Source organism: Nannobrachium achirus (assembly GCF_963921795.1).
Source record: "Nannobrachium achirus genome assembly, chromosome: 16".
Classification (NCBI taxonomy): domain Eukaryota; kingdom Metazoa; phylum Chordata; class Actinopteri; order Myctophiformes; family Myctophidae; genus Nannobrachium; species Nannobrachium achirus.
Genome location: NC_137823.1, coordinates 55,079,970 through 55,093,836, shown reverse-complemented (window position 1 = coordinate 55,093,836; position 13,867 = coordinate 55,079,970). Strand labels below are relative to the sequence as shown.

The following is a 13,867-nucleotide window of genomic DNA, read 5'->3' as shown; positions in this document are numbered from 1 at the left end:
ACACACACACACACACACACACACACACACACACACACACACACACACACACACACACGCACGCACGCACACACACACAGCTGAGTGCTTAGGAAGGTGCGGCCGACAGAGAGAGACAGTCTATCTGAGCCGTTATCTGTAACCTTAGACCAAGCACATCAGTCCATCTACGAGGCGAGGGTAGGGCAGGCAGCCATATTGATCTCTCCCCACCTTCCCCTGGGGAAGAGTCGGGAGGGGGGCAAGATGGAGGCATTAACGCCGCATTACTTCATGAGGGGGAAGTGAGTGATACAGGATCTCCTCAGAAAAAAGACTGCGATCTTGTATTTCTGCTACCATGGGCTGTTAGAAACACGTCTGAAAAGGTGTCTGTGGCTGAGGTTTCTGGTACACTGTCATGTAAGTTTGTATTTTGTGTCTTAAGGTTTATGGCATATCCTATAATGTGTGGTTTCTCAAGCAGTCACGGCACAAACGCCGCTTGTCTGACAAGGGTCGTCACGGCCAATGAACGACTTGAACCACTTAAAGCCTATACTGTATACTGCACTTCATTGACTGGCATGCCCCAGGGGTCTGTCCTTGGCTTACAACCTGAGCTTGTGGATCGACGCTTGGGTTCAAATGGTCAAATTAGGATTAATGTGTTATTCACTAACGCAGGGGTCTTCAACGTTTTCAGGCTAAGGACCCCTTAGTTGAGAGAGAGATGAAGCAGGGACCCCCACAACCCATAGATAACATATAGTTTCATCGTTTGATGACACAATAATCAGTGTACCAGTGTATTTTGGATTCATGTCAATTTGTGTTATTTAACCACTTGAACAGTCAATTCTTAATAAACATGACCTTTCACTCTACTTAGTCTGCTCTTTTCCCCCTCTACACCAAACCTCTTTGCCAAAAATAGCTGATCTACAAGCTCACAACGCCTCACACCGCGAGGCAATGTGAGCTTGTAGATCTGCTATTTGCCTCGCGGTGCAAGGCGTTGTGTGCTTGTAGATCGGCTATTTTCACTACTTTAAATCTTTTAAAAATAATAACCAAAAAAAGGAAGGTTTTTAACATACAAGGTTTCCACCCGACAACGACAATTTGATAAAAAGGGGGTTTTAACGCAATGAAAGAAAATGGTATGTACTGGTACGTGTAGGCATGCGGAACATTACTGTCCTCTGACTGCATTCTTAGTTCCAAAATGACACTGCTGCGTTTCAGGGGAGCAGCAGCCAAGCGGTCATGCCATGGTCTACCTTGCCAACGTTGGGTGAGTCTTTGGTCCGGGCTGCAGCCTGGAGGATTGCGGGAGGGACTGGAGGAGGGCTCTTTTGGATCACGCCCATGAAGCAGGTAGGGGGGCGACTTGGACATGGGTCAGAGCCCAGGCCTTTCCTCCTGGTGGATAGGTTCAGTTTCTGGGCTGCCCTGCGGGACGAGGGGAGAGGGTTTGGAGGCGGTGTTAATCGTTCATCCCGCAGCACCAGTTCTGCTTACCTAACGTGCCCCACTGGGCACTGAAGCTTTATTCGGATATGAAAGGTTGCCATGAATCCAAGGATTATGATAGGAGGCGTATGTAACTGTAAGAGATTTGTTCCACTTTGAAATGTCTACTGTTTAAGCCATACATTTTAAAACATTATTGTATTGGCTTAAAGGAGTAGTTCACCCCCAAAATGACTTTTTTTCTATTGATTACTCACGTCATGGAGACTTGACTTCAATAATATTTTTAGTTTTTTGTCGCATTCCTAAGAGAAAATGACATCAGGGATACCCATATATGGACTGTCACTGTGATATCACCTATGATGTCACAGTGACAGTATGAAGTATGAATATCCAGGGTTTGATCTTTGATGAGGTGATGTCACGTGACATCACTTCCTGTATGGAAAGACACGTGACATCACTTCCTGTACTGAAAGACAGAACGACGGACAAGCTACGACATTTCTCATGGTATACAGCGACCTTTGGTCGCAACAACTCAAGTCTCTATGGCATGAGTCATTTTGGGGGTGAACTACTCCTTTAATGGTAAAATGTACTGTAACTGTGACCTGAAATTGGTACGAAAACACATTTTGTGTTTGCATTGGTGGAAAAAAATAGACTTTTAGCTTTTCTCATTCATAGTACACAGTATAGTAATTCAATATTCAGAGAGTCAGATCAAATTACAGTATTTATTGCCACCAAGCCCTGCTTTTGATACAAAACAGCATCTGCAGTAGCCTCAACAATCTTCACAATATACACAACAACGCAAGATAGCACTTCATTACTCACTTGGCCAAAAAGGACATGGCAGCAGAGTTGGCAATGGTAGCTACTCTAGAGATGTGGGCAAGCTTTGGGCTGCTGTGTAAACTGCCAGCCTCACCTTGACCATCTGTATCGTCGTCTGTAGTCTGAAAGAAGAGAAAGCTCATTAAAGCTCTGGAACTAAATGCAGTACACCCTTGCCAAAAGGGCAGAACATGTGATCAGTGTGTTTGTTATTCTATGTTGAGAGTACATGGTCAGTCATCATGTTGCGTCTCTAACTGGCTAAATTTGGAAAGCGAGGAAATGTTGTGATGACTCGATTGTCTGAGACGAAGACGTGACTCAGAGATGCAGAGGTCTAGTGATCATCACTGCTTCTGGCACACAGGAAGGCAGAAAGGCACATACACACACACTTGTGCATGCCGCAGCCCAGCAACTTGAAACGGTGTTGAGCCCAGAGTGTGTGTGTGTGTGTGTGTGTGTGTGTGTGTGTGTGTGTGTGCGTGCGTGCGTGCGTGTGTGTTCTAATTTTAAATTTGAAGCTTTAATAAAGGCCTGTCCATACTTTGCCCGAAACCGCCCTTTTCGGTCAAAAGGTCCGGTTCGACTACAAAATGACGTCACTCGCGACTTCTGAAAATCATTAGACCGAATGAGAGTTCGGAGATTTGCACGTCGGAAAGTCCAACTCACCGAACATTTCGGTCAAAGTATGGACAGGCCTTTAGTTGTTGTTTTTTTTGTCTGTGAACGTGCAACAAGGATCGCACATGACCCGTTCTGCCTCTGTATCTACCGCTGCTCACAATGAAGTCACCAAGGCTCGCCGCGAGCCAAAGAGACAGCCAGCATCTTGGTCCCTAAGGGCCCCGCCCCTACCCAGCTCCACATCTCGTCTGCCCCTTTTGTACATAGCAAGAAAACGATGTCAGCTCTGTTCGTCCTCCCGCCAAAGAAAACATCCATCCATGAAAATGCCAATTAGTGCCATAGAAGAGAACCTAAGGGCCAGTCTGCGAGGGAGATCAAGAGTGGGAATGTGAAGGGTTGGGGTGGGTGGGGGCAGAATGGAGCTAATAAGTAGACAAAGTTAAAATAGATACCGCCACATCTCGTCATACAGTATGTTCAGACAGACAGACAGAGTCTTGTCTTCTCTCTCTCATCTCTCTCGCTCGGTCGCTCACTCAACCTCATGGGACTCACTGGCCACTGCCCTCTAACACCGCCCCCTGTCCCCCCTATCTCTCTCTGTCTATCCCTCTCTCTCTCTCTCTCTGTCTCTCTCTCTCTCTCGTCGTTCAAAATCACACTGCTCTCCCTCATCCTTTCCATTTTTCAGTTGATATCTTGGTTGGGTTTGGGCATGGGGGTGTGTTATAGGGAGGGTGGCCTGAATTCTGGATTCTGCTTTCCAGCTCCATTAATGCATATTTTACAGGCTGTCCTGTTAAATATGAAGCCCCATCCCCCCCCCCCCCCCCCTATCGATCACAAATGCTTTTTGACTGGCCAGCTTTTATGACAGGGATAAATCATGACCCAATTCCCTTCCATTAGCGATAGCACTTTTAAAACGACCATGCTTAGGACGTAGGACCTAAATACGGTCTGGCCGGACCGCTATGAATCATTGCCTCGCTGACACGCGTACCCGTAAAGACGTACTTTACCCCGATAGCTCATTAAAACGGGGATGTACGCTGGGAAAGGGGGGGGGGGGGGGGCGCTGCTATGTGTGATCTAGTGCCAAGAGGAGGCTTTTAGCTCTACCTGATGATAGGCGTAGATGGGGTGGACACCATTACTGCTGGTCAACGACAGAGATTTAGATGCAGATGCGACCAGCTGCTGCTGCTCCTCCACCCAGCGCCCCATGTCAGGGTTGGGGAGCTTAGGTCCCCGTCTTCTGGCCGTCTGGGGTGTCCTCTGAGGAGTCCTGGGGCTTCGCGGGCTGTGGGGACTGCAGGTCTGGCTGCTGCGTGGTTGAGAGTTCACCAGTGCAGCCATCGTAGCGGTAGCCTCTCTCAGAGCATTCGTTTCGTTTAATCTGTGCACCGTCCCAGCGGCGGCGGTGGTGTGGTTGGCCCCAGAGAGAGTCCTGATGGGTGACTGACTGGAGAGAGTCCTGATGGGTGACTGACTGGAGAAAGTCTTGACGGGTGACTGACTGGAGAAAGTCTTGACGGGTGACTGACCGGGTCCGGCCCACCTGGCGTGCTCCCTCGTCAGTGCCACGTAGATGGCCTCCTGCTTCAGCTGGCTCTGATGGGCGCCACAGGAGCCACACGTCCCCTGGTCCCCGTCACGCTCCCTGCAGGGGTCCCCCGTAGACCGGCTGCTGTGGACCCTGAGGTTGTCGTTGAGAAACGTAGACACGGCACTCGAGTCCTGTGGAATTTGACAGTAAGGAGGTCATAAATTATGCACACTTTGCATTTACTAAATGGAAAGCGGTCCTGGTCGCCAAGTGTAGGGAGTTAGAGTATAGTCATGGGTAATCACTCATACATATAGCGCAAGTCTAAATATTGAGGCAACGTGGCGATAAAACAAAATTTTATGGCCCTGTATCACCTTTGACAACCGTCCCAAGAAAGTATTTCTTGGGAAACACATCTCAATACCTCCCCTCACATGCCTCTTTTCAACCTCTGCTCATGGTGGGTTTCCTGGGTATATGCAAGCTGTATTGTAGCATTGCTTCATGTTCACAGCTACACACATTCACACCTGGGGCTTCCCACCATAGTACAGCCACATTCTCCTGAACAAGGTCTCTTGCTGAAGGCCAATGCAGCAAGTGGCAGCCAAGGGAGGCAAGTGTGGCACTTTCACCACAGAAAGTAGCTGATCTACAAGCTCACACAATACAGTATGTCTCATCATGACTGTTTTAGCTGTGCAGACAATGGCTACAAGTAATGCCATCAGGAAGATATAGTCTCATAGTGTCATGACCACATTTATTTGCACAGAACTGAATGACTGTCTGGCAGATGTGATTGTCAGTTCTGTGACTGTGCACAGAACTGATTATTCTGGCCACCGCTCTAGTCAGCCTCAACTCTTCATACTCCCACTGGGTGGAATGACCTCCTTCCTTCTATCAGCACTGCAGAGTCACTGCAGACATTGTACTTTTGTAAGGCCCACTTGATAAAGCATAATCTATAATTCAGCGTGTCGCTCAACAATTTGCTTGAATTTGTAAATTGTAAAACAGAATCATGCAACACTTTGGAGTTTGAACAAAAAGTTAACTTGCTATACTTCTGAGAACCACAAAGAAAAGAGCTAATGCCCTGTGTCTTTTAAATATCCCACCTTTAAGGCACCCTATTTTACATTTCTTGTGAAAAGAGGCAAATTACAATCTCACAACACGTAGTAGCATCGCTTCGCTACGTGTGATATTGAAACCCTACTGACATGCCAAAAATAGGAATTCCAGGTTGAAAGCACTTGTTCACATATGTTATGTATATTTAGATAGACAAATGTTATAGTGTTTTCTTGCCCACAAATGCAAAGAAATGTTATTTATGTTGTTTAGACAGATTCTATATTTACCTGGTATGCTAGTTTCTTTGTAGCACTTAATTGTTTGTCTATTTATTTATTTTGTAGGCAACTGTGAATAATTGCCAAGTCAGACTACATAGTTATATCCAGTTGCCAATCATATGGTTCACTGCAGATCAACAACAGTCAACAGAGGTGGACAGGAGGTGTCTACTGTCTATATGACATCTACCATTTGAAGGCCTGAAGACCACTTGACCTTATCATGTTGACTATGCTCATGCCACTTACTCCAATCCTCCTTTTTCAAGGTCGCTCTGGATAAGAGTGTCTGCAAATTTACAAAATTATAACAGATCACATCTCTTCCCCTGACACCAATCAACTACTAGTAGAGATTGAGTGCACTCACTCACTCTCTCAATCAATTAACCACTTACGTCTGATGTATACTTCATCGTACAGCACTGGTGATAATAGCCGATCGACACGTTGCATGCTTGTAGATCTACTATTTTCAGGGGGAAAACATTATAATGACATGATGTCACATTATGCCAGGTTTAAGGTGGTCAATTCCCTGTTTTCCATCAATCCCTCCATCTTCTCCATACCATCATCTCTTCTCCCTTTCTCCTCGACCATTTTATCTATATTTTCCATTTTCTCTCCATCCGTGCATTCCTCTCCATTCTCACCTGTCCCTGTTCATCCATGCGTCCACTTCACCCCTCCCAGTGCTATCCATCCCTCCATCTATCCTCATCCATCTCTCCATCCCCTCCCCTCCTTCCCATCCCTACATCCATTGTGCAAGCAGTCTGTTGATGGTGTGCCCAATCATCCACATTTCCTGCCTAGGGGAGCACTTTCTGAGTCCTGTGTATGTAAACCTAAGCCGGCTGTCACTGACCAAAAATCATAATCCCCCTCAAAGAAGTATTATATTGTCATTGTCGGGTGGAAACCTTGTATGTCCAAAACCGTTTGTTTTGTATTTATCATTTTAAAAATGATTTAAACTAGTTGAAAACAGCCGATCTACGATCTACGCCTCGCACCCGCGAGGCGTTGTGTGCTTGTAGATCTGCTGTTTTCACTACTTTTGTGCGACGGCCTTGTATGATGAAGCGGGTCTTTGCTTTGCGAAAAAATGTACAAATTTGAAACTTGGAGATACGAGGTTTCTGCCCGACAGTGACGATATTTAGAGGACATTCTCCAGTGAGTGAAGAAAAACATAGTCATGTGTTTGTCTCACCACCCACTCTCTACCCTCTCACCGTGCATTGCATTATGACAAAGCTTAAATACAAAGAAAGAAAGTTCAAGTTTAGGTAGGCTATCTTGCATTCTAGTTTAAGGAATGAAAAGAGAATAAAGAAGAACATAAAAAGAATCGTGTTAGATTGAAATGTATAATGTGAAAATGGGAATGACAAAATAACACTTAACGATCAGATCCATTATATTTTTGCAATATTACATTAGATTATACATTTCAGGTAATATAGTCTATAGCAGGGCTACTCAACTTGAGATGGCTCAGGGGCCACTCAGCAAAATACCAAAAGTCCAAAGGGCCGCAAGCTAAAAATGACGGTCCTATTTTGGACGTTTACATTGATTTTGTACAGTACACAGTCTAATAATTAAGGAAACGCACAGAAAACAGCCACATTTCCATAAGCCAGGCCAAACCTCATTGAACCAAAAGATTGTCATGGATGGAATGATGACATTGATGACATTTGAATTTTTTATCAAATTAGGCTTTATTCACAAAATGTGAAGTGAAAATGAACAGTTCTGGTTCAACCTTTTTGTAACCTCCCCTGTGTCTGGGTATGCAAAGCTAGTGAACTTTGGCAACGTAAAGGTATGTTTTCTCATGCCACTAACACTCCTTTTCATTAATAGGACAGATTTAAAATAAATAAACGTTTATACTTATTATTCAATCACTCAAACCCCAGCATCCCTATTCTTGGGGGACATAGCCGATCTACAAGCTCACCACAAGATGCATTGTGAGCTTGTAGATCGGCTATTTTTGGTGAAGAGAGTTATTGTATGGAAAAATAACTCAAGTACAGTTCAACTCCCCCTCAGATGCACTGTACTTGTAAAACAGTTTGATGCTTTGAGCTTTGTAAAACACAACAGCTCGTTGGAGGAGATTTGTGTTAATAAGCATAGTTCCTTGGCTGCAGCGCGATCTGTTGGAATGCTTGCACTGTCGGTGCCATAGAGTTATAGTCGGAGCTGACTGGCGGAGTCGCGGAGGGAGAGACAAGCAGCGGAGACAAGGGCTAGGTCTTCATTAGACTGAAACATGGCGATCGCGGGATTCGCGGCCGTTCATATCGCACGACCGTCATGCGTCTCCGCTCCAGTGAGCCCGACTGTGGTTGTCTGCTGCAAAATCTCCGCATATTTGTCTGTCTGACTGTCTCGTTGTACTGTAGCTCTAGTGTAGCCGCCTGCATCTCTGCACTGCTACTGCATTCGCTTCCTGACTCTTATCCCTAACTACGGAGTGCACCGAGGGTCAAACATCACCGCGTTTTGCGTTTCGCGTTAACTTTGACAGGCTTAGAAAAATCATATTTTTTTTGGCATGATCATGACGGGCCGCACAGACATGCGGAAAGGGCCGCATGCGGCCCGCGGGCCGCGGGTTGAGTAGCACTGGTCTATAGCCTATATCCTTTTTATGAAAACTAATCCAATGTGCCAGACCTATAGTGTATCATCCTAATCCTGTAAATTCATAGATGTGATTACAGAGCTATACTGCATGCTTTTGAGAAACAATGCCCCGATCGATAAACCAGCAAGTAGCAAGCAAGCTTATCAGATTTCTAGCAAATGGGTAGCCTATGTGGTCAGGCATTAGATACTACAGTATGGCCTCTTCTCAGTCCTCATGGCATATACCGTACCCTCTATGCATATACCATGTTTGTGGCTTGAGGTCATTCTCTGAAAAAAACAGTATTCCCGCTCAGGCCTGTATGTAGCGTATCTCCTTCAATGGGACAAAAATAAATATTGTCTCTCTCTCTCTGCCCCTGTGGAGAGGACAGACACACTAGGGATGCCTTGATGAAATATTCATGCCCATTTGAAACCACTCACACACACACACAGGAATGGCAGTGGTTTACTTCACTGATTTGATGGATGATCGTGGTGACAGATGAAGGATGCTGGGAAGTATAGATCCCCCCCCCCTCCACCTTTCACGTGAGCATCAAAACACACATTTTCAACAAACGTCCAAAGAATACAATATTTGTTTTGACGGCCTTTATGTATTCAAAAGGTTTGGGCATTGTTCAATAATAAATTACCATTGTGTTATTTCCCCCCCACCCTTTGTATATACAGAGGGTATACTGGATATACAGTAATTAAAATAGGTCAAGGGTTCTCAACCAGTGGTCCGGGGACCACCAGTGGTCCTTGAGGGGGTTCCAGGTGGTCCCCAGCAAAATGATGGAGAGTTGGACTCTTTGAGAGTTAAATTATTGTTAAACATCTGCATTTACATTTACTTTACATTTTTACATAATGTATTTAATTGAAAGTACAAGTCTAGCCTACACAAAGTAGAACAATTTTCATTTTGAGTGATTTTGAACATCAATACAGCATGGTGGACAAAATCTTAATCCAACAACAACAAAATATTAGTTTTGGCTAAAGGTGGTCCGCGGCTCAAATTCCGGATAAATAATGAACCATGGTATGAAAAAGGTTGAAAACCACTGAAATATATTTGTTTCCTAAATGAGCAGCAAGCAACCTATAATATGTTGTTTTTTTGCGCTGTCATGTCAACACTTTGAGCCAGCGATTTATGAGTACCGAGTAGCAAGCATCTTACCTTAGAGGAGAAGTGGTGGTGAATGGCCAGGCTGAGCGCTTGCTTCTTCAGCGCAACCAAAGTCGCAGAGCATCTCTCACAGCACGGAACTTTTCTGCCAGAGTCAGACCACCAGGCCCCTTTATTCTCCGACATATCGGGCCCATACGTGGCAGCAGGTGCGATCATGTCCATATTATTACTGGGCTGGTCGTCCACAGATTCAGCCCATTGGACCTTGGGAATCTTGGATGACGGGACACTGTTTATCCGGCACAGGGTCCGGTGTGCGTGGCCGCTGGAGCCGGCACCATCAGGAGAGGGGCGCTCCGAGGGACCCTCCTCGAAACAAAGCCCGCTGGGTTTGCAATAACGTGGCACTACTGCGCTCTGAGGAATATGCAAACGATATTCTATAAAGAAGGAAGCCAGTGGGGTATGATATGACAGTGGGAAATAATAAGAAATCAAGTGACGTGAACAACTGTTAAACCACACCCAAATGTTTATTCTAATAAATCAGCAATCAATGTTATATAAGCTAGGCCTATATGTTATAAAACTGGCTTGATTTTAAATTTATTGTTGAGCTATAGGCCTAATCAAAGTGTGACTTACCCAATATTTTTCTCTCTCGGTGGTAGAATATTTGTTCCCATTCCGAGTGAGAGAATCCATGCTAGTGTAGCCTATAAATCTGTTTAAAGTAGGGAATCCTAACTACTGTCCACTTTTATTAAATGTATTTAAAGTCCGCCTCGCCTAAAGCACATAATCCACTACCCACAGGTAGTAACAGACATAAAGAAGTGTGTCACTGTCTGTCACCAGACCAGCCGTGGCCAGAATGAGCGCGCGTAATAATGACAGTGGGCACATTGGAGAAGAGGAGGGAGGGAGCGCTACTTCAGTGATTGAATTGAACTGTGCACATATCCACATTTATCCACAGGGTGGCAGTAAACTGCGATTAAAAGTGAAAGTAGAAATAATAAGGGGTTATATGTTTTCTTTCGCATTTTAATCAACATCAAAATGCTTATGCTGAGCCTAACTATGTAGGCCTATCTCAATTGGGGGTTTAATTGCACTTGAATGGTCTATTGTGCAAATGAATTATTGTGCATTAATTTTGTGAGATATTTTGGGGAGTAGACTATGCCTACAGGCTCAGCAGACTTGGTGGATGGATGTGGACATTTGATTGCATGGTCTGCCCAGTGCCCCAGTGGTGGAAAAAGTCTGGAATAAAAAAATTAAAAAAAAAGTAAAAGTAGGCCTACGAAAGTATTGGTATCAAAACATAGGCTACTTAAAGTAATACCAAAAGTAAAAGTAGGCCTACTCATTATGCAGAATGTCCCAAAGTCTTTTGAAAATAGCTCACAACGTGTCGCTGTGAGCTTGTAGATCAGCTCATTTCAAATGGCCATATATATAGGACTGAAGTTGTTAATATTCTCAAATGAATGTATGGAGTGGATCAGAGATGCAGTGGAGTAGAAGTAAAAGTATTGGAAATTGGAAATACTCAAGTAAAGTTCAAATACCTCAAAATTGTACAGTACTAAGTAAGTGTACTGTCTATAGTTACTTTACACCACTGGGTCTGCCCTAACTTTATGGGTCTGCCCATGCAGCCAGATTCACTTAGGGCCCCTGGTCCATGAATGTTCTTCATATGGGGAGTTGGCTTTTCAAGCACCCCCACCTTTAAGGCCCGTACACATTGAGCCTTGGGCCCTCGTAACTTTGCCTGGGGTTCCAGACTGCACAACACCACCCCCGGCCTAAGCGTGTGAAAGAGGCTGGCCCACCAGGCTACTCGTAACTCAGTCCCACTTTTCCCATCACTTGTGACGCCCCTGTTGAAACGTGTTGACACCATGCAGGGCAGGAATTTCATGGAGGCCAAGAAGGCCATGGCCACCGTTGCCCCTCAGTTTGGCCTTAAAAAATGTAATGCCCTGAGGCCACAGTGGCCTTTATGCCCCAGCTGACTGTAGCACTTTCTCCTCTGTCTCTTTCTTGTCATTATGTAGACACCAGTGTATCTTTCTTGTCATGTAGTGTCTTTTGTTGAGTCTCCATTGTTAAACCAATCCAGCATTTGATTGGCGCAGGGATGAGCATGGGTCAGAATGTAAATACCATAATTTATTTCACAGCAGATAGTCTACAATACATTACATCATCCTTAACCCTAAATTCAATTAATTCTTTCAATGGACTAAAACCTTGTTTTATTTGAAGGCCTTCCTGCCCTGGCATTTGACCTTAGTGCCCTCAAACAATGGAGATTTAACCTCTCAGACATAAACGTAAAGAATATTTTGTTATCGTTAAGATGTTGTCCACAATTCCATGCTGTATTGATGTGGTAGCCTACCATAGGAGCGATAATAGGTAAACGTTGATCAGAATACCAATTCTTCTACATAATTGTGTAGACTTCTTGTAAATTTGGTTACCAACCATCATTTAGCTGGAGACCACCTGGAACCCCCTCAGGGACCACTGGTGGTCCCCGGACCAATGGTTGAAAAACACTGCACTAGGCAGTGCAGGCTCTCTGGGTCCAGAACCTAAATGAAATTGGAGAAGATCAGAGGAGGTGAATATTTTCAGGGATAATCCACAGTCCACACCGTTTTGAATCCAATCTGGAATTATTTATTTTAGTCCTCTACAGGGGTCATCTGCATCGCCACGTTGGCTCGTGGTGGACATTTTTGTCACAATATTTTTTTTGCCACGGACATACAACATTAGTGGACAATATATTACCACACATAAAGATCTGAATGATCATAACAGGTCTGCAACTCTTCCATTTGTAAACTCTCATAGTTATGGTGGTCCTTGCAAATAAAACCACTAGTACAAGAAGACTCATATTATAATTATGTGCCACATAGTGTCATTGTCAAGTTTACTATGGGTTCCTGTCAGTCTACTGTCCTATCAATAATGGCATAAAAAGCCCCAAAACAAATCTTAAAAAAAAAAAAAAAAAAAAAAAAAAAATAGTATGGGAAACGTCACAGCTTGTCCGCGTGTAGACATTTTTGTACACATCTTTACGGTCTATGGGTTTGCCACTCTGACATCATGTCACTGTGATGTCTGGCACGCCTGACACTGTGGTTCCCTTGACCACCTTGACACATCACTGTGACATCACAGGTGATATCGGTGACATCACCTATGTAAAAGGGTATATGGGTATTCCCCAAAATCCCTTTTATGCCCATATATGAAGAACCCTTATGCAGTGGCGTATACAGCGTTAGGCGGACTATAGGCCGCCTAACTTGTGTAGAAAGTACACAAGTTAGAGTAGAAATCACCAACTCAACAACGAAAGTAGCTTGTCCAGTTCCTTGTCCATTCATGAGCAGGCACTGCAGGCAGCCAGTCATCACCATATCCATTCAATAGAGTGACACTTGCTCATAGAAATGCAATTTTCTCCTTTTGTCTTCATGGAGTGGAGGGGGGGTTTGGGCCGTCACCTGAGGGAGCTAGGGGGGCGGTGACTTGCATTTTGGGGGGACTGGCATTTAGCCTACCTCTCATCTAATTCCTGCAAACGCCACTGCCCTGATGTCACCGATGTATATCACTGGCCGCCAAGACATGACCCATATCTGTGTGGCTGGTTCAGATAGGGATCTCCATGTATGGGCATAAAAGATATTCTATGTTGTGAACTATATGGAGATCCCTGATGTCCATGTCTAACTTCCTCCATATATATCATATGGGAATGCCCATATGATATATATGGAGGAAGTTTCTCCATGCAGGGACAGGTCAGCTCAACTCGATTATAGTAAGCGGTCTGAGGGGGTTCCGGGTGCAGATTCAAAGTATAATCAAGTGAAAAGTTATAATCTGCATTCTGCACTCACAATGTCAGCTTTAAGAGTCTTTTTTAATGCAGTTAGCAGCAGCAGCAGCAGCAGCAGGCAAACAAACAAACATACAGACAGACGCGTTTCGGCTAGGCCGTCATCAGTGTTAACTGATATATGGAGGAAGACAACCCATATCTGTGTGGCTTGTTCAGACAGGGATCTCCATGTGTATCTGGTCCGATATACATCACTGGCAAGAATTGGCGCAACCTCACCCTAGCTGCCAAGCATGTCACCCTGAGGCGTCTTACTAGTAATCAGTGTCATA

The 13,867-nt window shown here is 44.6% G+C and overlaps 1 protein-coding gene across 1 annotated transcript in view; it reads right to left on the bottom strand.

Moving 5' to 3' along the window:
- Positions 1-10,889, bottom strand: part of LOC308301148 (kinesin-like protein KIF26B) — a gene marked incomplete at both ends in the record, with an annotated part of 40,208 nt that extends 29,319 nt beyond the window's left edge. Inside the window, 5 exons of the mRNA XM_080745040.1 lie at positions 1,263-1,434; positions 2,302-2,423; positions 4,057-4,674; positions 9,701-10,037; positions 10,846-10,889. Coding sequence (XP_080601166.1) covers positions 1,263-1,434; positions 2,302-2,423; positions 4,057-4,674; positions 9,701-10,037; positions 10,846-10,889 — 1,293 coding nt within the window. The remainder of the gene's footprint in view (positions 1-1,262; positions 1,435-2,301; positions 2,424-4,056; positions 4,675-9,700; positions 10,038-10,845) is intronic.
- Between the last annotated feature and the right edge of the window lie 2,978 nt (positions 10,890-13,867).